Below are 25,819 nucleotides of genomic sequence, written 5' to 3'. Positions count from 1 at the left end.
CTGGAGAGGAATTAGCCTGTCAGTAGTGTGGACCATACATATTCTTTAGTAAGGGAAGTTCAGGTGGCTCAGTATGGATTATGAGTTCCTTCATTGCCCTACAGTTACCACGACAGCCCCTCAGACTAGCTGGACTCTAGAAACCTGAGTGTCATTGGGCTTGGCATGGACTTTTGAAACCTCAAAGTCAAACACCAGTGACATACTTTTTCCAACAAAGCCACATGTCCTAATCATTCTAATCCTTTCAGAGTTCCATTCTCTGGTGACTAAGCATTCCAAAATATGGGCCTAAGGGGGCCATCTTATTCAAACCACCCAATGTTCTTATAGTCTAAACCATAGATCTCAATCTATAAGTACCCTACTAAAGAACACAGCCAAAACTCAGCTCTAACTCAGCCTAATTGATCTATTACTTGATGGCATCTGAAGTACTCACTATTCATATCTTTGTGAAAGTAAACTGGGCTCTATTAGCACTGATTAACTACACAAAAAGGGTATCAGCAGTAAGTAGTGGAACAGGAATCAAACTCCAGAGACCTCTTGAGAGGGCTTGAACACCTTCCTTTGTCACAGATTGTGCCTACATGGCTGCTGCCTAAGCCTCCGATGTCTAGTAAAGCCTTAATCTGGCCTGTACTGAGAATGAGCATCAGACATCTACTTGGGGAGATATTGTAGTATAGGACCAGTGAGCCTGAGGTTGGATTTGCCAGATACAAGGATGTCACCGGAAAGGAGGATCAGAAAGATCTACGATTTGCCTTGCCCTCCATGATGATGCTATGGTTACTGTTCATATTGCCAAACTAAAGTCCAGTAGTGCTTTGGAGTAAAAAGAAATGAGCTGACTTCAGAGAGAGGCTTTGCTTTCCATTCTGGAGCAGATAGTGCTGGGAATGTAACCAAATGCAACTGAGTTCACAACTTAGTGAATGAAAAGCCAAATTAAGCATAGCTATAATATCAAGGAGTGGTACAAAACTGTCTGCAGCAAGTGAGTACAGCATAGACATATTTCAAAATTTCCAAAACAATGTTTTCCCCTAAACAAAGGAAGCATGAGGATTTTATGAGGGGCTATATGTACATGTGGACAGGCCAATTCTTAAGCATGACGAGCTTAAGGTCATTATATGTATATACTATTATAGACACATTTTGGGTGCCACATTTAGCTCAAAGTCTCAGAACACATAAATGATTAAAGTGGTAAACAGAAATTCCTCTGAGTATGTCCAGTCTGCACCATAAAATTTTAGCCAAAAATAAGGTATTTTGAAGCTACATTAATATGAGTCTACTCCCAAGAATGCCTACCTGGCTTAGTCACTTATAAATTTGCCCCTGAGACATTTCACTTACTGTTATAGGATCAGGGATAAAGGATATATATTTCCCAAAGGACTGGGGCACTTTACCTTTCTAGTTAGGGAATGAAACTCTTGAGGTAAAGGACAAGATAGGCCTTAGAATAATGTGGGGGCAGTCTAATACTGTAGCTTGAGGAGATATATACATATGTAATTGTTTTCTTAAAACATTAAGACACATCTAAATATGACACAATCATGAATAAGTGAAGTTGATACTTGTAATTTATGTAGCCTAAAAGATATAGGTAATGTCCCTATGAATCAGGGCCAAACAGTTAAGCAAACAGACCAGTTAGAAAAATAAGAAAAAGATGGAAATTCATTGTGATACTTTATACAAATTTCATTGAATGTGATTTTCAGCTTTCGGTTATAACAAAAGAACTTTCAAAATAAGATTTAAGCTATATAAACAAGCTAAGTAGGGCAGTAAGACAAAAAGACTCATTACTGTTTCAGCTATATTATTGTTGGGATTTTTGTTGGTGCATAGGGTAGGCATTCTAAAAGCTGTTAGATAAAGGGTCTATCCCTTTAAGATGCTGATCATGATAAAAAGATCATATCCCAAGCCTGGAGAAATAAGGCCACTCTCCCCTTTAGCTCTCTTCTTGGTCAGAGTTAAGCTGCCATGCTGTGTTATGGTCTCACCGCCTCTTCCCCTCAAAGCTTCAAGAGATGCATCAGAGGAATTAGGGAGAGGGGTGAGGGTGAAAATGATCAAAGTATATAGTATGAAATTCTAAACAATAAAAATGACTAAATCATCCTAAAAATCTCACAAATGTACTTTTCCTTTGTAGGTTGACAAAACCTAGTAAGGAAACCTCATATCTCAAGGATATGAAAGTCAATGAAGGAGACAGTGTGGGATGCCATATATTGGAAATAAGGCTAAGCTAAGAGATAGGAAGCAGAGCTTCTCCCCAAGCCACCAGAGAGTGAAAATTCTCTTAGGGACATATCCCAACCATTCTTCAAAAATAGTGTCAGGGAATCAAGTCATATTTCAGAAGCCCAGAGAGAAAATAAATGAGAGCAAACCTGACTTGTCCTTTTTTTTGAGCACAAGCCCTGGGTTACCTGAAAGCCATGCCACATGAAGAAAGCACAAACACACTTTATTAGAACATTTATTGGGGGCAGTCAGTATTATCAATAAAGGATGGGATACAGAGGAGGGGAGAAATTTTTTTCTGATAGAAATTCAGTAAAAGTATTTTCTGCTTGTAAAATTGAGATGAGCTTCCTCACACAGAGCCTACAACCAAGGGGAGCAACTGAAGGTACCTGGCCAAGATTACAACTACAGATGGAATATTTGTGAGGCTCTGGCTACTGTGGGGCATGGATGGGCAATGCCTCTGACACAGTAGTTTCTTCTGTAAAGCCACACATTTCTGGAACTGTATGGACCTGTCTGCCACTGTCTCCCATTCATTTCTTTTGGTCAATGGAAGTATCACCTGCACCAAATTCTTCTGTTTTGCAGGCCAGAGGGTATGCTTTCTTGGCAGATGGAGGGAAGTCCTTGTTATGGCACTTGTCTAAGACATATGAATGCACCCAGGGCTCCTGTTGCTGTTCCACACTAAGCCCTGTTGTGGACAAGTGAACCCATTGTACCTGAGAAGCATTCATGGGTCCACTGGATGGGCTTTGGTCATGCATGAGTAAAGGTTTGTAAGTGAATTTCTCTGAGGCAGGGAGCATGTCATTTGGGGGCCCTAGAGCTTGGATGGGCAGTCTGCTTTCTGCTTTAAATTTCTCCTCCCTAGATACCTGACTATTGCAGTCAGATGTCTGACTTTCCTGGAAACCTGATATTTCCTTCTGGGCCCTTCCAGCTACCAGAGTACTTTGTACTTTTGTTGTATTCCCATCTGCCCCTTGGGCACTCTTGCACTGGCTGGTGTTCAAGATCTTGGTAGGTTGTGGTTGAAGACCACTGAGCTGCCCTCTCTTGACTATGTTACTGACCTTGTTGGATACAAATATGTTTTCGTCATTCATCTGTGTTCCTTGAGGCTCCTGGACTGTTTTGCTGAAATCCAGTTGCTTACCCACTGGCACAGGGCCAGCCTCAGTGGATATTCTGGGCACATCTGGGCTATGTCTATTGCCCTCTGACTCTTTCAGTCTGATGTTGTCTAAGCCAATAGATGCCTGATGCAGAACAGACTTTGTCATTGTATATGTGCTTTTGACATGTCCATCTTTGTTATCAGAGGGTAACTGTCTTTGAGCCTCATGTTCTTCCTTATCTATACCTAAGGTATAAGGGAGAGGACAATGCCCCAATCTGGACACAGTGCCAGATATATGACCCTCATTGGTTTCATTGAGATGACTGATCAAATGCTTTTGCAGGGCAGTTTCAAGTTTTTTCTGACACTGGCTCACCTCTGAGGTCCCTGAAGGTTTGCCTGACAGACTGCCTGGGTGGCATTGTAGGTTCGTCTCACAGTCAGATTGCAGGCCATTAGCTAGAGCACCCTTGGTATTACTCCACAGCTGATGTTTTTGAACAGTCTCTAGGCTATTTCTCCTTGCCTTTAACAGTTTCTCCCTTGATTGCCTTGCTGGGAAGCTTCCAGGTTCATTCAGTACAATGTTGTGTAGGTTTTTGCTGTCCTGTTGCTTAAAGAAAGAGATCCACGAAAGCCCGTAGTTGCTCGTAGATGAGGATGACTCTGGAAGTTCTGCCCGAGGACTCATCCATGACAGAGACTTATGGACCCTCTTGGGCAAGCCCCAACGTTGTAGTATGAGCCTCTTTCGAAGGTGGTGCTCAAGTTTCTTCCGGAGCTCACTGGTGAGGAGGAAATTTCCAAGAGAGATGGACCTGGGAACGTGGATCTTGGAAGACTGCTTGACCAATGAGGATTTGGGAGGTGGGGGACAAAATTCTTCCTGGGATTTTTTTACTACAGTAGGTAAACCCCACACCCTCTCCTGTTCCTTTTTCAAGATGTTGTATTCCAGACAGTGGATTGCAGATGGATCAAGAGGTTGTACCTTATCCTGGGGTCTGTGAAAATACACCCCACAGATTCTAAGCTGGGAAAGATGAGAAGGTGACAGCACAGGAACTGAGTGTTGAAGCTGGGCCTGGGGCTTGGCTGGAGGGACAGGCTGAGACTGAGATGGGGACAGAGTTTGGGGCAAGTTCTGTGGTTGACTCTCAGGCAAGGATAAAGGTGTGTGGTTGGTAAGCACTGGGGAATCTGAGAATCTGTTGAAGCACTCAGAGGTCAGGGAACTGTCAGCCCACACAGTAGCAATGGAGTTCATGGACTTGCTGTGTGGAGAGGGGAGGCTCCAGAAGAACTGGATGTGTTGAGGCTCTAACTGGTCTTCAGAAGTTCTGAGATGGGGGGACTGCTGGTACATGTGAAGTCTCTCTAGTTTACCTTTGCAGCTCCCCAAAGGATGGGGAACTGCCAAGTTCTGCTGATCAGAATCTGGGGTCTTCCCCAAAGTTTTAAATGAATCAGACATCTTTCCATCTTGCCTCTCAAGTAGTACCATGGCATCAGGGCTGGAAAGGGGAAGGTTTCCGGGTAATGTAAGGCAGGTTGTGATGTTTCCCCATAAGTAGGATTCAGAAGAATGGAGGTCAAGAAGCTCTTGGTTAACCAAATGTGCTGGCTCCAATTGGAAAGAGTTGTCAATATCAGTCTGCTGCTGAGTAAATTCTGACATTGCATGCCTTGAATTGCAAATGCCTTTGTTTGTTGGGATAGTGAACAGCTCCCTAGGGCTGCCCACCAGAGACAGAATGGTTGCTGGTTGAGGAAGCAATTCTGTTTCCTGAGTGGCATGTTGTGGAAGAGGGAAAGTGGTAAATGGATGGAGAGAATCATGGTCCAGAGAGAATTTAGCATTCACAGGAGGAATAGATTCTGATAGTACAGAGTCACCCAGTGGTGAGGCAAAAAGTGTGTCTTCTAAGTGGGCACTCTGGTGAGGTGAAATAATGGAGGAAGAATGTAGAGAAGGCTCATATGGAGGGTCCGAAATTGGATGTCCTAGAGGATTTTCTGGGAGGGAAAGGGACAGAGTCAGTGAGGTCTCAGTCACAGAAACTGTAGTGGAATCCATACTGGACACAGAGGCAGCACCATCTTCGAGGGTGGCCTGAGAAAGCAGGCGACTGATCTTAGCAGTTGCTCCATTACACACATCACAGAAGGGATCTGGACATAGTAGTTGCCGAAAGTGGGAGGGATCATACAGATCACCTAGGGGGCTGCAGGAGATAGAAATTTCAATTCTGTTGTAAAGACCAGCATTGAAATGGGACCTAGCTGTGATGGAGATACCCAAAGCTTGTATGTCTATTCATTTTATGCCACCCATAGCTTTCAGAGATGCTGTAGCCTCTCTCCATGCTCTGTTGTATATTTGTCCCATTGAATACCCCTCCCATGACAAGAGCAAGCCCACAGAATACCCATGAACTTTTGATCATAGGGAAAATGAGGCCCAGGAAAAGAGGAAAGAATCACCTTTGCACAACAGACAGAAGCTTCCTCCATTCCTGTGTTCGTCTCTGGGTAGTTCTACAACCTGGGAAAGCATAGGTGTTAGTTTTAGGAAAGAAAGGTAGAAACATAATGATTACACAGGCATCCCTTTAAGGAAAATACTTAGGCTAGTAAAGCCTAAAAGTACCAAGAACAAGTAGACAAGATCAAGTTGTCATTAAGAAGGTTCACATGTATGTGGTTTCATGTAAAAAGTACCTTCATGTCTCATGTGATGATGCTCACAACCACCATGTAAAGCACACAAGTCTTAGTTTCCTCAGAGGTATCTGAGCACCCAGATGTCAAGAATGGATATCAGGAGGCAGGAACTTGTGACTCAAAAACAAACAAACAAAACCCCCAAAAAAAAACCCAACCAATGAACCCCACCCCTGAACACCCATAGTCCTCCCTGGACATGTCCAGTGCTCATTGCATGCGTGGCACCCACTGTCCAGTTGGTGCCTGTCAGCTTCCTGCCCATAGGAGAGCAAAGCATCAGCTCCAGTATGTCTCTCATGCTGTTTTCCTGTGAGTATCTCCTTTGAGGACTATTTCCTGAGAGACTGTGTCTGGGAACTTTACCTCCTCAGATCACAGACCTAGGACAGTATGAGAAACTGGAAAGAAGATGTCCAATGAATAAGAACCTACCTTTAAATGATCTCCTCTTTCCTTTGTCTTTGCCACTTGTGCCCTGCCACTGTGGACATAGAGAAATGAACAAGGTACTATACTTTTTTTCTGGTGTTTCTCTTCTGAAGAAACCCAGACTTCATAAACCAAGAATATTATGATATCTATTCAATTAATGAAATTTACTCATTCCTTTAGTTAACTTTCAGAGGTGACCAGATGTTTTGTCTTCACTTCTTTAGGAAATCAAAGGGAGATTTTTGTCTGTAAAATCCACGTTTGGGATTATCAGTCAAAAATTTGAGGCCAGATGCAACATCTGTGCTCCCTTTGAGACCCCTTTGTCCTGTGGGACAAAGCTCAGCTTTCAGGTTCTGCTCAGAGGCTCCAATCAGTCAGTGCTGCTTTCCTAACCAGCCCAACTTGGAGGATAGTTGGGTGAATAGTAGGATGAGAATGGAGCCTGGGATTGAGTGTCAGGAAAAGCTATTCTCCTCCAGAGTACCCACCTTCTAGAACTAATCCTTTGAGACTAAGAATCAGTGTTTTGTACCTTTTTGCCCTAGAACCTTTATCCATACCCAGAGTAGCAGACTGAAGATCCAAATGAAAATTTTAGTCCTCCCTGTATTCCTCCTCTGGCAGGACTTAGGCCTTAGGACAGCAGTGTTCTTTTCTCTCCCCAGTGTCCCATCTTAGGCAGGTCTCTGGTAGACAGCCAGACTCCTAAAGTAACTCATTTGGTATTGTAGCATACCAATAAAGAATATCTCTTGGGGTCCACCATACATCCTCACCTTTTTGATGTCCTGACTTTTCCAAGGTGGTGGTAAGAATGGTTTCAATATCAAATACCATAGGTATAGAAGAATAAACCCCACTCCACTCAGAAAGATATAATTGGGGTCAGTATCCAAAAAAGCCAATCCAAAGTCCAACCATGGTTCAATATATCTATTCAGAAAAGAGAGGATGTTCTCCATAGACTGAATCACATGGCTGCCTGAGGCATCTGAGTTCTGAGATTGTATGGGCCTCACTGTAAGCTCAGGTATGCATCACAGAGCCAGGGAGAGTCATAGAGGGTTTGTGAGGGCGGAGAAAAGGGTGAGCCCTCAGCTCCTCCCTCTCCCTCCTCCAAGCCCCATCAGTGACCTCTGCTTGAGACTGCTGCTCAATTTTCCATTCCCCCTTACCTCACTTCATGTTCCTCAGGGAACTTTTCTCTTTGTTCCCTCTGTGATCTGGTTGCCAACTCATTCATCTTTAGTTTTTGGATGCTCTTAAATTAAACTCAGCCAATTCTCCTGACTTGAGAGTCTGATATGACACCTGGAATTGGTCTGGGACAGATATTTAGTCTCAGCAGCACAAATGGCCTACATCTAATACAGTGGTTCTCAACCTGTGGGTAGAGACCCCTTTGGGGGTTTAAATGACTCTTTCACGGGGGTCACATATCAGATATCCTGCATGTCAGATATTTACATTAAAGTTCATAACAGTAGCAAAATTACAGTTATGAAGCAGTAATGAAATAATTTTATGGTTGGGGGGGTCACCACAACATAAAGAACAGGGTCACAGCTCTAGGAAAATTGAGAACCACTGCTTTAATATAATACATCTTCTCTATAGAATGGTTTTTCATCTAATTCAGCTATAAAACAAAATTTCTTTTCCATGCATTTACTTTTGTAAATATCCCATAACAAATTTTGTTTCAGTCAGCCTTTAGTGTGTTTAGTTGGACAGGCTGAATCACAAAACTAACATAAAAAATGAGTATACAAACTAACAACTTCAAGCCTTCTGATTTAGAGAGCTATTCCATTTGCTTTTCTGAAGCTATTGAAGCTTTAGATGGACCAACACACACACACACACACACACACACACACACACACACACACACACACACACAATTAGCAAGTCCCTGTGGTAATTCCACATCTAAGAACAATCAGTCTTTTTTTCTGTCAGTGTCTAGTTATTGTGATAGTTCCTCCAACTGAATGTAACACAGACTATCCTAGACCATCAATTTCTAAGTGTTTTGCACTTTGCTTAAAGCAATCTTAATTAAACTTAGGGGCTAATTTCTAGGTTTTTGTGCAGTATCAAAGCCTTAGTGTAGAAACTGTGATTGAGGAAACTTAATTGTTTACCCATGTGAGACATCCAACTCTAATCTTTTTTGTATGTATTTTGTCATTAAACTATTTGAGAATTCCTGCTCTGTGTAATAACCCTTGCTAATATCCAGAATTTTATAGACTTTCAACAACACATTTTTATACATATTCCAAGGTTTGAATAAATTAAAATTCCACATTTCACAGACAACTATACTTTTCTACTTTTTGTTCTCTCATCAGCTGTCCTCTGGACTCTGACAGTACCTCATTACTCCCTCAGTCTTGAACCCCTTCCTTTGACATTGTGACTGACCCTCCTTACTTGATCTCTTGTGATGTGATAGAGTCTCCAAGCCAGGCAGATTCAATCACCTATTGGTTACACAGAAGCAAGTAACCTTGTCCTGAGGACAAACTACACTTCTTTGTTTGTAACATCAGCCAAATTTTCATGTACCACATACCTACATCTAGAGCCTAGGATACATATATACCTGTAGTTCACAGACTCTACCGTTGGGCACATTATGCCAAGTCCAGATTATTGAGATATAGGAAAAGGCTAGGGAGGCTGGCAGGGAAGGATGGTACCCCTGTAAACACTATCAGAAGTTCCTTTAACATAATGACCTCCTAACCTTGAAGTATTCCATGAACATCCATCATCCACTAGCTATAATGTCCTTACTCCCCAAAAAGAGTGGTAGAGTGGTGTGTGGTGTGTGGTGTGGTGTGTGTGTGTGTGTGTGTGTGTGTGTGTGTGTGTGTGTGTGTGTGTGTGTGTGTATCTGCTGTCTTTCTCTAACCCTTGGCTCCCTGCACATCATATGGTGTTGCTGTTCTGGCTCTACTGACCTGGGTACCCTTGGGGGCAGGGGATGAGAAGATGCAGAGTCAACAGCACAGACTCTGAGAGTTGCAAGCAAGCTCATTTATTAAATGAAGGGCCGAAGTATTTGTGTGCTGTTTGGTAGGCTTTGCTTCTATGGCTATTGTGGCATTTGATTTGTCTCTAGGCTGCATGCCATCATCTTTAGGGTCAGGTTTCCTCTGGCCAGAGTGCGTGTCACAGCTTGTTGTTTGCTTAAGGTGTGGCCCCGTGCTTTTGGCCTTATCTGCCTCAATTGACATTTGTGTTTTGTTTATTTGTTTAACACAAGGTCTCACTCTATAGCCCAGGCTAAGCTGGGACTTAACTACACAGCTAGGCTGCCCTCAGCCTTGTAAGAAATCCTTTCACATCAGCTTTTCAAGTGCTGGAGTTATATAGGTACGCACCACCATACTCAGTTTCTTAGCAGACTTTTGGTTTAGATTTGGCTGGTTAGTTGGTTGGTGACAGGGGCTCATGTGATGTAGGATGTCCCCAAACTCACTCTGTAGTTGAGAATGAGCCTAAAATTGGGACCCTCCTGCTACCTTTCAAATGCTGTGCTACCATACCCAGCTATCTTGGCAGTTTTTGAGGACAATTTCTTACCCTATTTCTGCCTTTCCAATGCTATTCCTTTTGTTATTGAAATATTTCAGCTCAGCACAGATATTGATAAGAATAGTTTATCTTTTTTCTCTTTCTTAAAATAATCCAAAAAGGATTACTTAGATGCTCCCAAACATTTTATTTTCAGGTTAATCCCACTAGAAACAAAAAAATAACATTTAGAAAGGGACTAGTTTATGATTATTAAAACGAGACTGTCAGCCGGGCGGTGGTGGCGCACGCCTTTAATCCCAGCACTCGGGAGGCAGAGGCAGGCGGATCTCTGTGAGTTTGAGGCCAGCCTGGTCTCCAAAGCGAGTTCCAGGAAAGGCACAAAGCTACACAGAGAAACCCTGTCTCAAAAAACCAAAAAAAAAAAAAAAAAAAAAAAAAAACGAGACTGTCATTAGCATCCTATCCTGTCTATCACTCAAGTGATTTAAGCTTGCTTATAGGCAGTGCCCACCCTGATCACTCACTCATCTCTGCCTTACTCACACCTGTAGTTCCAAGGAAGTTCTTAAGGTATTGATCTTGCTATGTTCTTAGTTTTCCAAATAACAGAGAACCTTGTAGCTTGATCAGTACATACAATTCAAAACAAAGGGGTTCTAAACATGTACCATGAACATCCATTTTCTAGGTTGATACAAGGCAAGCTGCTTTGTAATAGCTCATTTCATGATCAAACTGTCACAGTGAATGAGGGAAAACATGGTAATGATGAGGATTTATGTGAGGAGAGGAACAATAGCAAGATCCATGTACCTAAGTAAGGTGGTGTCACCTGGAAGCATATTCTTCTCCAGAACTAGTTTCACCAAACAAGAGGTGAATGTTCATGGTGAAATACTTCTTTTTCACTTTATACTCAGTTTCTCCGTGGTACACCCCTCAGTCATCACTTCCTGATTGATAGTAAAACTCACTGGTTAGTGGCACTGGTTACCAGCAGAAAAGTCATGAGCCACGGCCATGACTACCAGTTATAAAGAGCTTTATTAGAAATAAATAGGGGATAAGAGGGGAGCCAGGCCTGGTGTGGGAGGGAGCAGAGCAGATCAGGGAACAGAGAGAGAACACATAGCAGAGAGCACAGAGAAAGAGCATGGGGGTCCACATCTGCCTTTTTTTTTTTTTTTTTTTTTTTTGGTTTTTCGAGACAGGGTTTCTCTGTGTAGCTTTGCGCCTTTCCTGGAGCTCACTTGGTAGCCCAGGCTGGCCTCGAACTCACAGAGATCCACCTGGCTCTGCCTCCCGAGTGCTGGGATTAAAGGCGTGCGCCACCACCGCCCGGCCACATCTGGCTTTTTAAGGCAGGGATTGAGTGACCACGCAGATACGCAGTCACCCAAGCCCACTGATGATGTAAGATGCCAGATGCCAAGCCTGCGCAAGTACAGGAATGAGAGCAGCATCCTAACACTGATGATCAAGATAGTTATCACTAGATGACATAGTGTTGAGTTTTCTATAGTGGAAGTAGAAGACACATCAGAACTTGGCCCTGGATGTCCTCCATTTATTCCTGCAAACACCTTTTGGTAACTAGTTTTCCCATAGTCCACAGAACCATTCATTACTACCAAGACTGCCACAGTGGCCTTGTGACAATCTTGGAACTCAAGAATATTACCAACTTCTGGCATCTTTGTGTGACATCATGAAAATGGCCACTGTATCCCATCTCAAATTTATTTTTTCAGACAAGAGATAGTTTTTGTTTTGTTTATAATTTTTCTATCCTCTTTTTGTTTTGGTTTTGCTGTCTCCAAGAATTTATTTCCCAGCACCAGGTCATTTGCTTGTGGTATTTGTGTACCTTCCAAAATTTGAGACAATTGTATGAAATTCATCTTCTCCAAGTTGTGCAGGGTCACACAGGCTACTGATTAGAAATTTGTTACTTTTAATTTCTATCAGTTTCATGCTATTGTACTCCTGTCTTATACCATGAGGACTTTCATTCCTGAATTCAAGAAATGTCTTTAGTGGAGTTTTAGAGCTCTTTAATATTACTCAGCTTCTCCAGGAAGGCACTTTGGTTAAGCTTTGGCTACAGAGATGACATAGCACCTAAAGAAGTGCCTCACCTGTTACAGATTCACTTCCTGCCATTGAAAACTTGGCTAAGGGCAAGGTGGTGTGAAGGGCTCTTCCAGTGGACTTGGCTCTGGAACTGGTCCTTGGCCTAGATGGATAATGACCTTCCTTCCTCTCCTCATGCCTTCCTACCTTTAAAAGGAAGAATGGTTTGATTTGTGCATTGCTGTGGGATGGTCTGTATGTTAAACTGCTCTGATTGGTCAATAAATAAAACACTGATTGGCCAGTGGCTAGGCAGGAAGTATAGGCAGGACTAACAGAGAGAAGAAAAGAAAGAACAGGAAGGCAGAAGGAGTCACTGCCATGATAAGCAGCATGTGAAAATGCCAGTAAGCCATGAGCCACGTGGCAAGGTATAGATTTATAAAAATGGATTAATTTAAGATATAAGAACAGTTAGCAAAAAGCCTGCCACAGCCATACAGTTTGTAAGCAATATAAGTCTCTGTGTTTACTTGATTGGGTCTGAGCGGCTGTAGGACTGGCAGGTGACAGAGATTTGTCCTGACTGTGGGCCAGGCAGGAAAACTCTAGCTACAGTGCATTAACTTTGATAAGCTTTGTTGACATCAATTACACAAAATAAATGAGTTACAAAGCAACAAATACTATATGATTCCTGTATGTAAAACTCAAAGAGAGAAAACTGAAAACTGAATTCTTGTTGCCAGGGATTTGGAAGGAAGAAATGGGGAACTATTGTTTACAGAAATAGAGTTTGTTTTGCAAAATGATAAGACTTTGGAACTCAGTGTACTATAATGGGAATATACTTAATACTGAACTCTGAACTTCGAGTTGAATGGTAAATTTAAAATTCTTTGTATTCCACAACACTCTAAAAATAGTCATTGGCAATATTTAATATTTGGTGGAGTGGTGATCCATGAAAATTTCTCTCTCTCTCTCTCTCTCTCTCTCTCTCTCTCTCTCTCTCTCTCTCTCTCTCTCTCTCTCTCTCGTGTGTGTGTGTGTGTGTGTGTGTGTGTGTGTGTGTGTGTGTTATATATGCACTTATGTGTGCATGCCCATACATTGAAGTTGGGCATCTTGCTTTATCACTCTTATTACTTTGATATAGGATTTCTCATTGGACCTAGTTCTAAGATAGCAGTCAATTAGTCCCAATGATACACCTGTCTCGATCACCTACAGTGTTAGGGTTGCAGGAATGTGTGCAACCACACCCAGATTTTTATGTGGATGCTGGGGATTTGAACTCAGGTCCTCATGCTCATGCAGTAAGTATTTTTACCTGCTGCGTGATCTCTCCAGCCCCATCACAGCCCATCACAGTATTTTTGTGTTGGTTGACATAGACATGGAGACATATGTCTATTTCTTTTCTGTTACTAATATTCTTCAATGACTGAAGATTTATGATGTCTTAAAATTGGACAATTGGCATTTCTTCTTTAACTCAGGGAAAGTATAACATAGATGGAAGTCTAGAAGTAAAACCACTAATATTTGAAATACATTCTTAAATAAACACAGTGGAGCAAGTCTCCTAAAGTGTATGTCAAGGCAAATGGTTCCATGCTGTGAAGGGCACCTTCTGTAGGGAAATTGCCAGGCTACTGAAAGGGGAAGTAGAAGGAGATTCTCAATCATAGATGACACCTTCATAGGATGTGCTGTCTTCAATCTAAGCATTAGGCTGGCACCCCCTTCATGCTCTTAACTTCTTCCTGAGGGGTTTGAGAATGCATTATGCCAAGAATCAAGTCTTGACACAAGAACCAGCTCAGTCCAGTTTATTGGCATTGTGCCTTCGTCCATTGAAGCCTACCTGCTATTTTTCTTTTGTTTCATTTCTCTTTGAACAAGTCCATTTTCTGGGGGTTTTGGTTAGAGGTCTTAAAATAACCTATATATTTGGGGCTATAGCAGAATCTGAGATGTTATATACTATATTCTAAAAGAAAATAACAAATGAACTATAATATATTAATCAAGATAAAAATGACATGAAGTAACAAAAATGCTTTTATACAGATCCCAAGATGGAAGAGGAATAAATTATGTTATTATTAGTAGTAATAGTAATAGTAGTAACAGTAGTACTATATGCATGTAAATAGGTGCATCATATATAAACTGCACACTGGTTCTGTGATATTGGGGGGTGGGTCCCATGAAGTCTCTCAACTCTGTCTTCACATTGGTGACCCTGGATTTTGTTAATTTAATACAAAATTATTTAATAATACTTTTTAAGCAAACAGTAAGGATGACTATGTGTAAATATCACAAGAGGTATAGGGACCACTATAAAGGAATTTTGCAGGGATTAAATGAGTTGCGAATTTAAAGACAATGAACAGGGTATAGTCAAACAATAGAAAATAATCAAGAAGAAACAGAAGAGGATTCTGGCTAACCAGCCTAACAGGCCAGTCTTGACAGGCCAAGGCTACTAGACATAACCTGCAGGATGGATGAAGATAAGGTATCTGATCAGATATTGAGTTTGACCAAATCCTGGGTGTTGGGGCGCCTGCTAAACTGACTAACAAGGAAAAGTAGAATGGCCTAGAATTTTCAGGAATCTAATATTTTGTAAATCAAACTATCCTTTCAGTACCAAATAATATTAAAAACTGTTGGCTTGTAGGCAGCACTTGTATAGCTCTCTAGGGTTATTTGATGGGATTAAAGTGGCTATTTTCTATTTTTAAGTTTAAAGAAATCCATGTTTTCTTAGCTCAGGAAATTTTACTCATTTGAAACAGAGTGTAATAAAAACACAGAATTGGTAAAGTAGTCCTGGGTTTGAATACTGACTCCACAATTAGATGGCTCCCATCAAGTCACTTAATGTCTCTGAATTTATTTTCTTCTAAAAAATTAAGATATGAGAAACAACTCTTGAATGTTTTTGACAGGATCTAAAGCTAAGTTTACATATAAGTTTCTAATGTATTGCCAAGTACAAAGTGAGCTTTTAATAAATCTGTTTCCCTCTGCTTCTCTTAAATGTTCAGTATAGGAGGTAGACTTTTCTGTCCCACTGGCCAGCTCCCAAATAACCACACAGAGACTTAATATTAATTATAAATGTTTGGCTAATAGCTTCAGCTTATTACTAGCTAGCTTTACAACTTAAATTAACCCATATTTCTTATCTACCCTCTGCCATGCGGCAGTACCTTCTTTTAGCATAGCATGTTCATCTTGCTTCTCTCTACATCTCCTTGTCATTCCTCAGACTTCCCCTTTTTTCTTCCCAGTGCCCTCCTACTCTGGCAATCCCACCCAATCTCTTCCTGCTCAACTATAGGCCAGTCAGCTCTTTATTAACCAATGAGAGTAATACATATTTAGAGTGTACAAAGATTACTCATAGCAGTTCAGAATAATGGTTGATATTTACATCTTAGCCTTATGAAGTGAGAATTCTTGATATTATCATTTTAAATGAAATGGTAAGAATGAACCACTTTAGTATCTGCTCTCATAGTTCTCATTAAGCATCATGGGACATATTCAGACTCCAACAGATATCAACCTTATGGTGAACTGAAAGGTGACTATAGACAAAGCCCTTAGAATTAAACTAAAAGAATTCAAGACATATAATAAGAAAATTAACAGTTAAAGGACACAAATTAAGACCTTAATGATTATAAGGATTTAATATATTAGCACAAGAAAAAAATTGACATAAGCAAAATTCTATGAATGTTAATAAGTACATCATAAAAATCAACAAATTATCCCAATGTACTTGACAGAGGATCCTTAAATTGGTGTGGAAGAAAAAGGGCCCAAAAGTCACATAAGTTCTTACAGAGCAATAAAAATGTCCACACTGTATATACCACTTTTCATAGGAAGTGTGTAAAAATATTCATTTAATATTTTGTATCATACTGTAACACCTGTCCTCAGTGGAGCCAATGGAAGGAAAACATAGACACATCTTTTGCTCATAAAGGTTATTCCCAGAGGATGAAAATCACTTCTCCAATTACAAATATACTCAGTGCTAGAGAGGATTCTGAATGCTCTTCTCCACCCACTACATTCTCCCTCAGCATACCCACTGACTCTGCATTGCCCACATTTAAGGAGCCTCTATGCCCATCTGCTTTATCAAAGGAGTATTAGTGGAAGTGACAGCCATCACATCACTAATTTATTTGACAACAGTTAAATAACCCCAAGTTCTGGGGGCTCTGAAGGAGGCGACCATGTGAGGAAGCCCTCAGGGCCTGGCTACCAGTGGATATGCCCTCAGTGAGACTTCTTCATAAGTGATCTGGAGATAGGGAGGTTTGAGAAAGTTTCCAGCTCTGTATAGTTCCTGAGACTATGAAACTGGACTCTAATGTTAATGGGGGAAGTCAACTTTATTCCTTCAGCTGAGTGAAGCTTGGTTCCCTGGTTCTGGGACTGTTTTACTTAAGTTTCTACTCTTAGACATCTTCAGCTTTTGCTGTCCAATCCTTTCTTGTTCATGAAAAAATATACTTCAAACAAGAGTGAACACAAATTCAATGTTAAACCTTCTGCTCTCCCCATTTCCCAGATCTTTACTGGTATTCATTACATACAAAGAGAAACCTGACATTTTAACCCAAGATTCAATATGACAAAGAAATGTCACATTCAAGGAGTAAGCAGAGTAAGATCTGTCAACAGCAGCAATGGTAAAGTAGGATATCAAAGAAAATACCAGATACAGCCTAGAAGTCCAGTACATGAGAACAAGATGATGCTTTAGGATTAAGTAGATTGATGGTCTTGCCCAGAGGAGGTTCGGTGGAGTGAAGAAGATGAAAGTCAGACTCTAGTAGACTGAGAAACACAAGGATATGGGAAGTAAAAAGGTCAATTCTAGATAGCTCTTGCATTAAAATTTGAGAACAAAATGAAAGGTTAGGGATATACTTTATGGTTTCAAACATGACAGATGATATGAGGCCTACCTATTCTGTATCTGGTCATGTGTGGAGAATTAATTGTATTTATAATGAAAGCATTTACTTCCTACACTAACCAAATGGCAAATGATAAAGAGAAAGGACATTCAAACCACAATTTAATAAGGAAGCAGAATTCTCGTGTCATCTGAATTCTTCATATCCTGTTTTTTTGCAGTAGAAATTAACTGCTGGGAAAATAAAGATTTCTTTGGTTCCTAAAGGGTTTAGGCAGGCCTTTTTAGTGATATAATCAGCAATGGGCCAGGAAAGGGTTTTTCACAGTGAATCTTGGGCATGGACTATCTCACCTATTACACGACTTTTCTCCCAGAAATTCTGGGCACTGAAGTGCTGAGAAAGCTGGCCCAAATTCCTCTAGCTTGTATTCCAGCTTCCTGGAGCTTCATTCAAGGGTCAAAGAGGCTCACTGGAATTTGTGGATCTATGTGTAGGTGTAGCAGAGGGCAGTATCTTATGGCTGATGTGGGTCAGAAATGAGGGTAGATTTCAGAACTGTGGAAGACTTGCTAGATCTAGGAATTTCCAATTCCTACCCAGCCCAGCTTTGTCCTTACTTTGTGACCTTGTGTTGATTACAGAACTTCACTGACCCTCAGCTCCTAATCTGGAAATGAGATGAACAATACATCTAAAAGGTACTTTGATGCCTAAATGCATTACAGAATGTTGGTGGGCCATAAGCCACAAACAGTAACTTAAAATATGCTGCAGAAACTTCAGCTTATTTGTATGCCTTGTTGAGACAAAGATGGAAATACCTGGCACACATCTCTCCTCACAGTTTTGATGGATTTGTGTGTTTCATTTTACAACCTGGCCTGAGACAGTTGATGATCACTGTGCCTTATATAAAGGTTGCCCAGGCTTCCCGGCCTGGGCTAATACACTCACCTGAGCAACCATGGCACTATGAACCAGGCCTTAATAGTTGTAGTGTACTCCTTTACTGAACATGCTCAAGAGTGCACTGTATTCCCTTATTAAGCATGTTCAGGAATGAATCCACACCTGTATGAATATGCATGGGCTTCCAAAATAAAATTCCCATGTTTTTTTTTTAATTATTTATTTATTTTTTTCTAGGAGAACTTTGCTTTAGATGTAACACCCAGGCACTCCTTATATGCTTCAGATAATAAATATTTCTTCACTCCTTTAAGTCTTGTGTGTATTTATTTAGGCTTTTTCCCCCATAGATGAGAGCCTTCAGCATTCCATTACATTGTCTTATAAACTACCAGTACAGCTATAGACAGAAGGTATCACACATATAGGTCTCCATCTTCAGGGCATTCTTATTCTGGTTGGTCTTGCTGCTGTCTTGGTAGAATTTCCCAAAAGAAGATGGCCAGGGGGTCCCCCAATAATAATGCCTGGACATGTGCACTCTGTCTTCCCACATCCCAACTCACTTATGCCGATACAGGGTGAAGAATTCTGAAAATAAGCTTCCGTGCAGAACATGTACTCCAAAAGAACCTTCAGAACCAAGTATAGAAAAGATGGCCACCTAGAGCTTTGGAGTTGACCTCTGAACTCTATGGAACTCAGCCTGTTGTCACTATAGGCATTGTGACTGGAACTAAAAGACCTGGCTCACAATTTACAGGTTGCTCTGACCAAATTTTCTCTGACCCCAAGAGAAAGCTATTAAGCTTGAGACTCATTTTCCTCCACTGTGAGATGAACATCAATGGGCTATGCTAGAGCAATGTATATAAAGGTTCTGAGACTGCAGCTGCTAGTGGGTTCATCGGTTCCCTTAAGTAGGGTGAGGAACATATAGGCAGGCATCTGGTGTCTATGCTGGTTTCATGGGCCTATTAATCACTGCTTCTCTTCTTGCAAGTAGCAAGTCAAAGATAAGAGTATATCTCCTGAGTAGCAAGCACATGGGTGGGGGTGGGAACCCAGATAAAAAAGAGAGACCATTAGAGACATGAAAATCAGGGGCCTGGGTGTCTGAGCCACCACAGACTGTCCACAAAGTGCTTGCTGAGGCTGCAGGTGGTTCAAGATTTTCACTATCTTATGATACTCCAGTGAGCCAGCCTGTAGAGGCAGTGGACAACTGTATAAAACTTAATTCATTAAATAAAATAGGATGAAGGATTCATGAAAGCAGTGTAACGGCAGATGGTGTCAAGCAAGTGTGTATCTTAGTTTTGTATAAAATCAAGAAGCAACTTTCCTAAATCTAGGGCTTTGCTTACTGTCTCTGCACTGGTAGTGTCTTTGTAGTGAAAGCTTTGCCTTCAACAATACAAGATGTTTATCAACTGTCTCAACAACTCTCCCCTCCCCCATACTGTGGTTTCAGCTGTAAGTCCTGATCTCTGTGACCTGATGGGTCATATTGACATTAGCTAATCACACAAATCTGACATGACTGTCTCTGCTGGTTGGTCAGGCTTGGAGTCTTGGGACTCATGCTTTATAAGTACTGAAAAGCTGCTCACACTGAATCCAGATTGGGGATCCCATGAGAGCAGGGTTAAGGATGGATCCTCTGCATGTGCTGTGCCATGTTTTTAGGGATGTGCCTGCAAATGCCTGTATTTCACATCTCACTGTCTTCTGTCCACAGAAGATTCATGGTAGCACTTCTCTTTCAAGCCTCACTTTACTTCTAAAAGATAGTCTTAGGTAGGATGTGGTGGCACAATGTTGTAGAATATTATTTTAACTAGGTAAAGATGTATTACATTTGGTTATGCTGCAGAATATTACTTTAACTGTGTAAAGGTGTGTTACTTTTGTTTATACTGTATTTGTTTTTTTTTAAGTTTTTTTATTTTTTTATTTTTTATGTATACAGTGTTCTACTTGCATATATCCCTTCAGGCCAGAAGAGGGCGCCAGATCTCATTACAGATGGCTGTGAGCCACGATGTGGTTGCTGGGAATTGAACTCGGGACCTCTGGAAGAACAACCGGTGCTCTTAACCTCTGAGCCATCTCTCCAGCCCCTGTATTTGTTTAATTATGTAAAGATGTGTGTTTAAGCCGGGCGGTGGTGGCGCACGCCTGTAATCCCAGCACTTGGGAGGCAGAGGCAGGCGGATCTCTGTGAGTTCGAGGCCAGCCTGGGCTACAGAGTGAGTTCCAGGAAAGGCACAAAGCTACACAGAGAAACCCTGTCTCGAAAAACCAAAAAAAAAAAAAAAAAAAAAAAAAAAAAAAAAAAAGATGTGTGTTTAGTTATGTAAAGATGTGTTGCATCTGTCTCATCTTGCCTTCCTAAGGCACCTGATTGGTCTAATAAAAAAACTGAATAACCAATAGCTGTACAGAGAAAGGATAGGCAGGGCTGGCAGGGAGAGAGAATAAATAGGAGGAGAAATCTAGGCTCGAGAAGAGAAGAGAGGAAGAACAAGAGAAGAAAGCAGAGGAGAGAACAAGGGAGACACCTGGGGCAAGAAGCCAGACATGAGAAGTAGTGAAAGTAGGATATACAGAAAGAAAGGAATAAAGTAAAAAGCCCAAGGCAAATGGTAAATAAAGAGAAACAGGTTAATTTAAAAGAGCTAGCCAGAAATAAGACTAAGCTAGGCCGAGCATTTATAACTAATAAGAAGTCTCTGTGTCATGATGTGGGAGCTGGTTGGTGGCCTAAAGGAAAAGGCTGGGTACAGCACATGCATTTAATACCAGTACTCTGGAAGCAAAGGCAGGAGGATCTCTTTAAATGCAAGAACTGCTTGGTTTACATCAAGTTCTGGACCAGCCAAAGCTACACAGTTCCTAATTATTTTTTTTTCCCTTGAGGAATATGGCAGTGTGGTAGTTTAATGTAATTGGCCACCACAGTCTCAGAGGGAGTGGCACTACTAGAAGGTGTGGCTTTGTTGAAGTAGATGTGGCCTTGTTGGAGGAAGTGTGTCACTCTGGGGGTGGGCTTTGAGGTTTCCTATGCTCAGGATACTGCCCAATGTCACAGGTGATTGCCTGTTGCCTGCAAGATGTAGGACTCCTGGTTATTTCTCTAGCACCATGCCTGCGTGCCTGCCTGTTGCCATGCTCCCCAACACGATGATAATGGACTGATCTTCTGAAACTGTGAGTTGCCTCAATTAAACGTTTTCCTTATAAGACTTGCCATGGTCTTACCTCTTCACAACAATAAAAGAAATCCTAAGACTGGCAGTAAATAAGCTACCACTATTTACTCCTGTGTATCAGGTCCTGGCTAGCAACTGAATCCAGAGATCAACAGGAGTGAAGGCACTCCTGATACTCTAAAAGAAAAAGTGCCTTCTGTTAAGAAGCCAACACCCATGTGTGCATGTATACTGCTCTTTTCCTAGAGGTTCCCTTCTCTTCTGTAATGCATGGGCTTAATGTATAAAATCTCTTCTTAATGAGTACTAAGTATTCTATTTAAAATGTCATGGCTTATAATGCCTCCTTTTGGGTTGGGTTGAGGGTTTTGACATGATATGAATCATTGTATTTATGAATGGTGAGATGAGCAAGGGGATATGTCCAGCAAGGCCTGATACCTAGCATAATGTGTGAAGTGGTGGGCAGGAATCCAGTGGGACCTGATTCATAGCAGTATATATAGGGCTGCAAGGGGGTATCCAGCAGGGCCTGATACCTATCAGTGTATGTGGGGTGGAGCAACAAGGACTGAAGCTTGTAAATTCATATGTGCTGGACATGCTTTTATCTATTGCTGATCCAAATTGCTTTGCTGGTTTTTATGCCATGCTGGTGACCTGTCTTCTGGTGACTCACATAAACTTCTAGGTATCAGACCTCATTGGTCACCCCACCAAAGTTGCTGTACAACTTACAACACTAGTTATCAGACTTTATTGAAAAACCTCATGCCTCTGCTTCCAAAAGAAATATACTACTAGTTGTCATGCCTTGATATGCACTCTGCCCTTAGGCAAAGCCCCACATACACTGCTAGGTTCAGATCCTGCAGAACATCTCCGGACCCACCACATCACATAAACCTTGAGGTATAAGCCCTTATCAAACAACCTGTGTTCACTGCCAATACTACACACACACTGCTAGGAATCAGGCCCCAATGTATAGCCAATCCCCATGAAATCCCACATACACTGCTATGTTTCAGGGCCCTCTGGACAATCTCACTTCATTACACATAAAGTGCTAGATATAAGGCCTTGATAAACAGTGTCCACCTCTACCTTGTCACCACCACATAAGCTACATGTTAAGTCTTGCTGGAACCCCTTTCCCCCCATATAAAGTACTAATCAGGCCCTGTTAGGTATCCTTTAGGCCATATTGAACACCCCACTGCATCCTTCCCATATAAACTTCTATATATCAAGTCTTTCTGTATAATCCCCATTTAAGGCCACAACCACAATTCAGTCCTAGGCATAATACCCTACTTGACAATTCTGCTGGAACAACCTCTGGAGATACACCACATACACTGCCAGGTATCAGGCTCTGCTAAAGACCACCCACTCCACCTTCACTGCTACCACATGTACACTGCTGGAACCTTCTTTCTTACCCACATAATATGTTAGCATCAAGCCCTGTTGGACACATCGTGTTGGATACATCCTCTCACCTACACATCTGTTCAACATATGCTTCAAGTTTTAAAGACCTATATTTTCCCTTATTTATAATGGGGCCAATGCCAAGGCAAGAACAGACCCAGAAACTTGTCTTCTGCTAAGGTTATTACTTAGTGAGTTCAGTAACACCTTTAGCAGTGACAACCCCACAAATTAGCCCTTGAATTCATTCAAAGGTGTGTAGCCTTCATTGAAGGGAGCCAATTTCCACCCAGAAGGATCATAGGTATTGCAGAAATTTGATTAAGAAGGGATCCTATGTTGACCCTTCCACATGACAATCCTAGCCCCATAGCAATCCAAGTTTATTTATAGGTATATTCCCAAAGGGAGGGACCTCTGGACATAAAGTGGTCCTATGGCTGCTGGCCATGTGTAGGTTATTGTGTCCAGACTTGGTAAGATATCTTTACCTTTACAAAGTGAAACAGTATCATCTCAACAGATTAGCCAAAGTGAAAAACCAAGATTCTCTCTGTGGAGTAGGAACAAGTGTAGGAGCTTGTTTATACACCAGATGCGAGGAGACAAGATCATGTGTGCCTGGAAAAGACTATGAAGTGTCAGGAGCCATTATCATGAGCTATTACAGGCTGCAGGATTATGCAGTAATTATTAGCCATCATTTGTTAAGGTCAACCCATTAGAATTAAGGATTCTACTGGAGGAAACCATCACATAAAACATTTTGGAATTATTGACTTTTGAATGAATTGGCTGTTTTCTTGCTGTGGATTCTTGCTGTAGTCTTTTCCCATCTGTTACAAATTTGGGATTCATTTCCCACAGTTCAGCACTATTTGATCATTTATTGGGCACAATTTCCCCTATGCATTTGGGGTATTTGGATAACATCCCCCAGCTATGTGTGAAAGCAGTCACACAGTCCCAGATCTTTGTTCCTTTCTCCAATGTAAATGTAGAGTTCTGCCTTCCTGCAATTATCTTCATTGGCAGGCATTTGGTCAATGTTAAGTGTCCAGACAAAAGTATTTCATTTGAGACATTCTTTGACACCCAAGGTCATAGAATTACAACATGATTCACAGCCTTAGAGAGACAGGGAACAAGTGTGCACTGGGCTCACGATACCAGCAGATAGGAAAGTGATGCCCCAAGCTAACCTCACACTAACAAATACTTAACACGTTGTACTTACTTTTACCTTGGCTAATTAATTAGCTTATTATCTAACCATACTTAGGAATGCAATATTACACACAGATCCCCCTTTCACATCTTAGACTTGCTTATTGATTTAAGGTCTCTCTCCCTCTCAATTGACCCATTCCCTTTAAGAGTTCATTGAGGCTTTTACTAGTCACTCCCTCCTTGAGTCATAAAGAAAGTCTGACAGTCACTGCCTGATGTAAACTCTTATCAGCCTTTTATGACCCTGAAAGAATTCAAGCCTTGTGACCTTGCTTTGGCCAGAGAATTGCTGATTGTATGTATATAAAAACTGGGAACTTGAAAGACTCAGGGTAGAACAAAGAGAGAACAGCAGATAGAACTTACTTAGAACAATAAAGAGACATGGACTGAAAGAGCACAGTGCGTAGACTCATTCCTTATACTTCAGATTAGTTCCTTTACTGGTTGTAGAATTGTAGTGGGTAGCCATTTCAGTTTGGATCTGGAAGTTCCAACCCCCATTGAGACTCTGGCAACTGTCACACCTACGAGGCGGGGCCAAGGGAGGCATCTGGAGACCCGAGACCTGGATGGGGGAGCACTCTCTGTTCTTGGACCCTAGAGGGTGGAGGTTGACTGAGCAGAGCTCCAGAGAACATGGCTGGACTGCGATACACCTTCCCCAGACCCCTGCGATCTACCTATCCCTTCATTTGTAAGTCACCCACTAAATAAATCTTCCTTTTAACTACGTGGAGTGGTCTTAATAATTTCACCAATATAGAGTCTCCTTTGAATTCTGGGAAAAAGCCTTTGAGTCTGGCAAAAAACCCATAGTGGCAGAGTGGCCAGATGGTGGGCCAGTCATCAAATAGCCATATGTGACTACCTTTCTAGGGCTCTGACAAGAAAGGTTGAGCTTGCAGTGAGCTAAAGAGCTGGTGGGCCTGGATACAGCAGGTGGAGAACCAGTGAAGGAACCTATGCCCTGATTCAATCTTGATGCCTAATGGGTGTAATCTGTAGTTCATGGATATCACTAGCAATATAGTGAAAGAAGTGCTGTTCAGAACCTGTATCTGAAACCAAGTCAGGGGCCCAGTATGGTCCTCTCTCAACTCTTCTGTGTCATCTGGCAATCTTCCAGTTACTGAAGAATTTGAGTGGGGGGTAGACAGATCCATGATACTCTCTCCTTTAGAGGCTATAGGGATGCTTTTATCCAGGGGTCCAAAGCCATCTTTGGGGCTGGGCAGTGGCTTTGCACCTGAGGCACAGTTTTGCTTTCTCCATGCCAACTTCTCAGGCTGAAGTGTTCCTGGCCACCCAGTCTTTACTCATATTCCCAGCCAACAGTCCCTATACAAAAGTGCCCCTTCCTCTTCTGAATCACCAAACCAGCATGTACTGGGGCTAAGGCTGGGATAAAGAAGGAGGGTGATGGAAACAGGAAGTTAAACCAACAGTATCCAGGGGAGACTGAAGGACAAAGGGATGCAGCTCCCTTTAGAGATACTGTTGGGCCCCAGGATTTACCTATCTTGAAAAAGATGTCAGGAGATTGCCCAACACAAATATCCCACTGCCTGCTAACTACATATTATCTTGCTCCTCATGATTACTCCATGAAGGTCATCCACCAACCTGGTCACACTGGGAGCCTAAGTTCCACAGTCATCACCAATAACTGTAGCATCTCACAGTGAGTGTCTGATATGGGACCAAGGCCTCACCTAAGATTGTTCTTTGAACTTAGCACAGCTGTGAGGAGAGCTATTGCCAGACTAGTTTCATGGAAGAAACTGAACCTCTAAAGGGACAAAGGCTTTTCTAAAGATAGTGCAGAGGACTCACAACCTATGCTAGGTGAATTCAGATGTAAT

At 41.7% G+C, this 25,819-nt stretch overlaps 1 protein-coding gene across 6 annotated transcripts in view; it reads right to left on the bottom strand.

Moving 5' to 3' along the window:
• Nucleotides 1-2,501: 2,501 nt before the first annotated feature.
• LOC102926194 (spermatogenesis-associated protein 31D3-like) overlaps nt 2,502-25,819 on the bottom strand; it is a 29,046-nt gene continuing 5,728 nt past the window's right edge. The window contains exons 1-5 of one of the 6 annotated variants that reach the window (XM_076573585.1): nt 18,639-18,758; nt 16,956-17,077; nt 6,569-6,617; nt 5,894-5,954; nt 2,502-5,634 (exon numbers count right to left, since the gene is read on the bottom strand). In XM_076573585.1, the coding sequence (XP_076429700.1) occupies nt 2,820-5,634; nt 5,894-5,954; nt 6,569-6,617; nt 16,956-16,982 (2,952 nt within the window). In that variant the 5' untranslated portion in view covers nt 16,983-17,077; nt 18,639-18,758 and the 3' untranslated portion in view covers nt 2,502-2,819. Of the gene's footprint in view, nt 5,635-5,893; nt 5,955-6,568; nt 6,618-7,347; nt 7,603-12,261; nt 12,404-16,955; nt 17,078-18,638; nt 18,767-25,819 lie in introns of those variants that run through there. The other 5 variants (XM_076573586.1, XM_076573587.1, XM_076573589.1 and 2 more) reach the window with 5 other exon arrangements.

The sequence above is a fragment of the Peromyscus maniculatus genome, chromosome 5, assembly GCF_049852395.1.
Source record: "Peromyscus maniculatus bairdii isolate BWxNUB_F1_BW_parent chromosome 5, HU_Pman_BW_mat_3.1, whole genome shotgun sequence".
In the NCBI taxonomy this organism is placed as follows: Eukaryota; Metazoa; Chordata; class Mammalia; order Rodentia; family Cricetidae; genus Peromyscus; species Peromyscus maniculatus.
The sequence above is the reverse complement of the archived record's forward strand: the minus strand, read 5'-3'. Positions and strand labels throughout refer to the sequence as shown.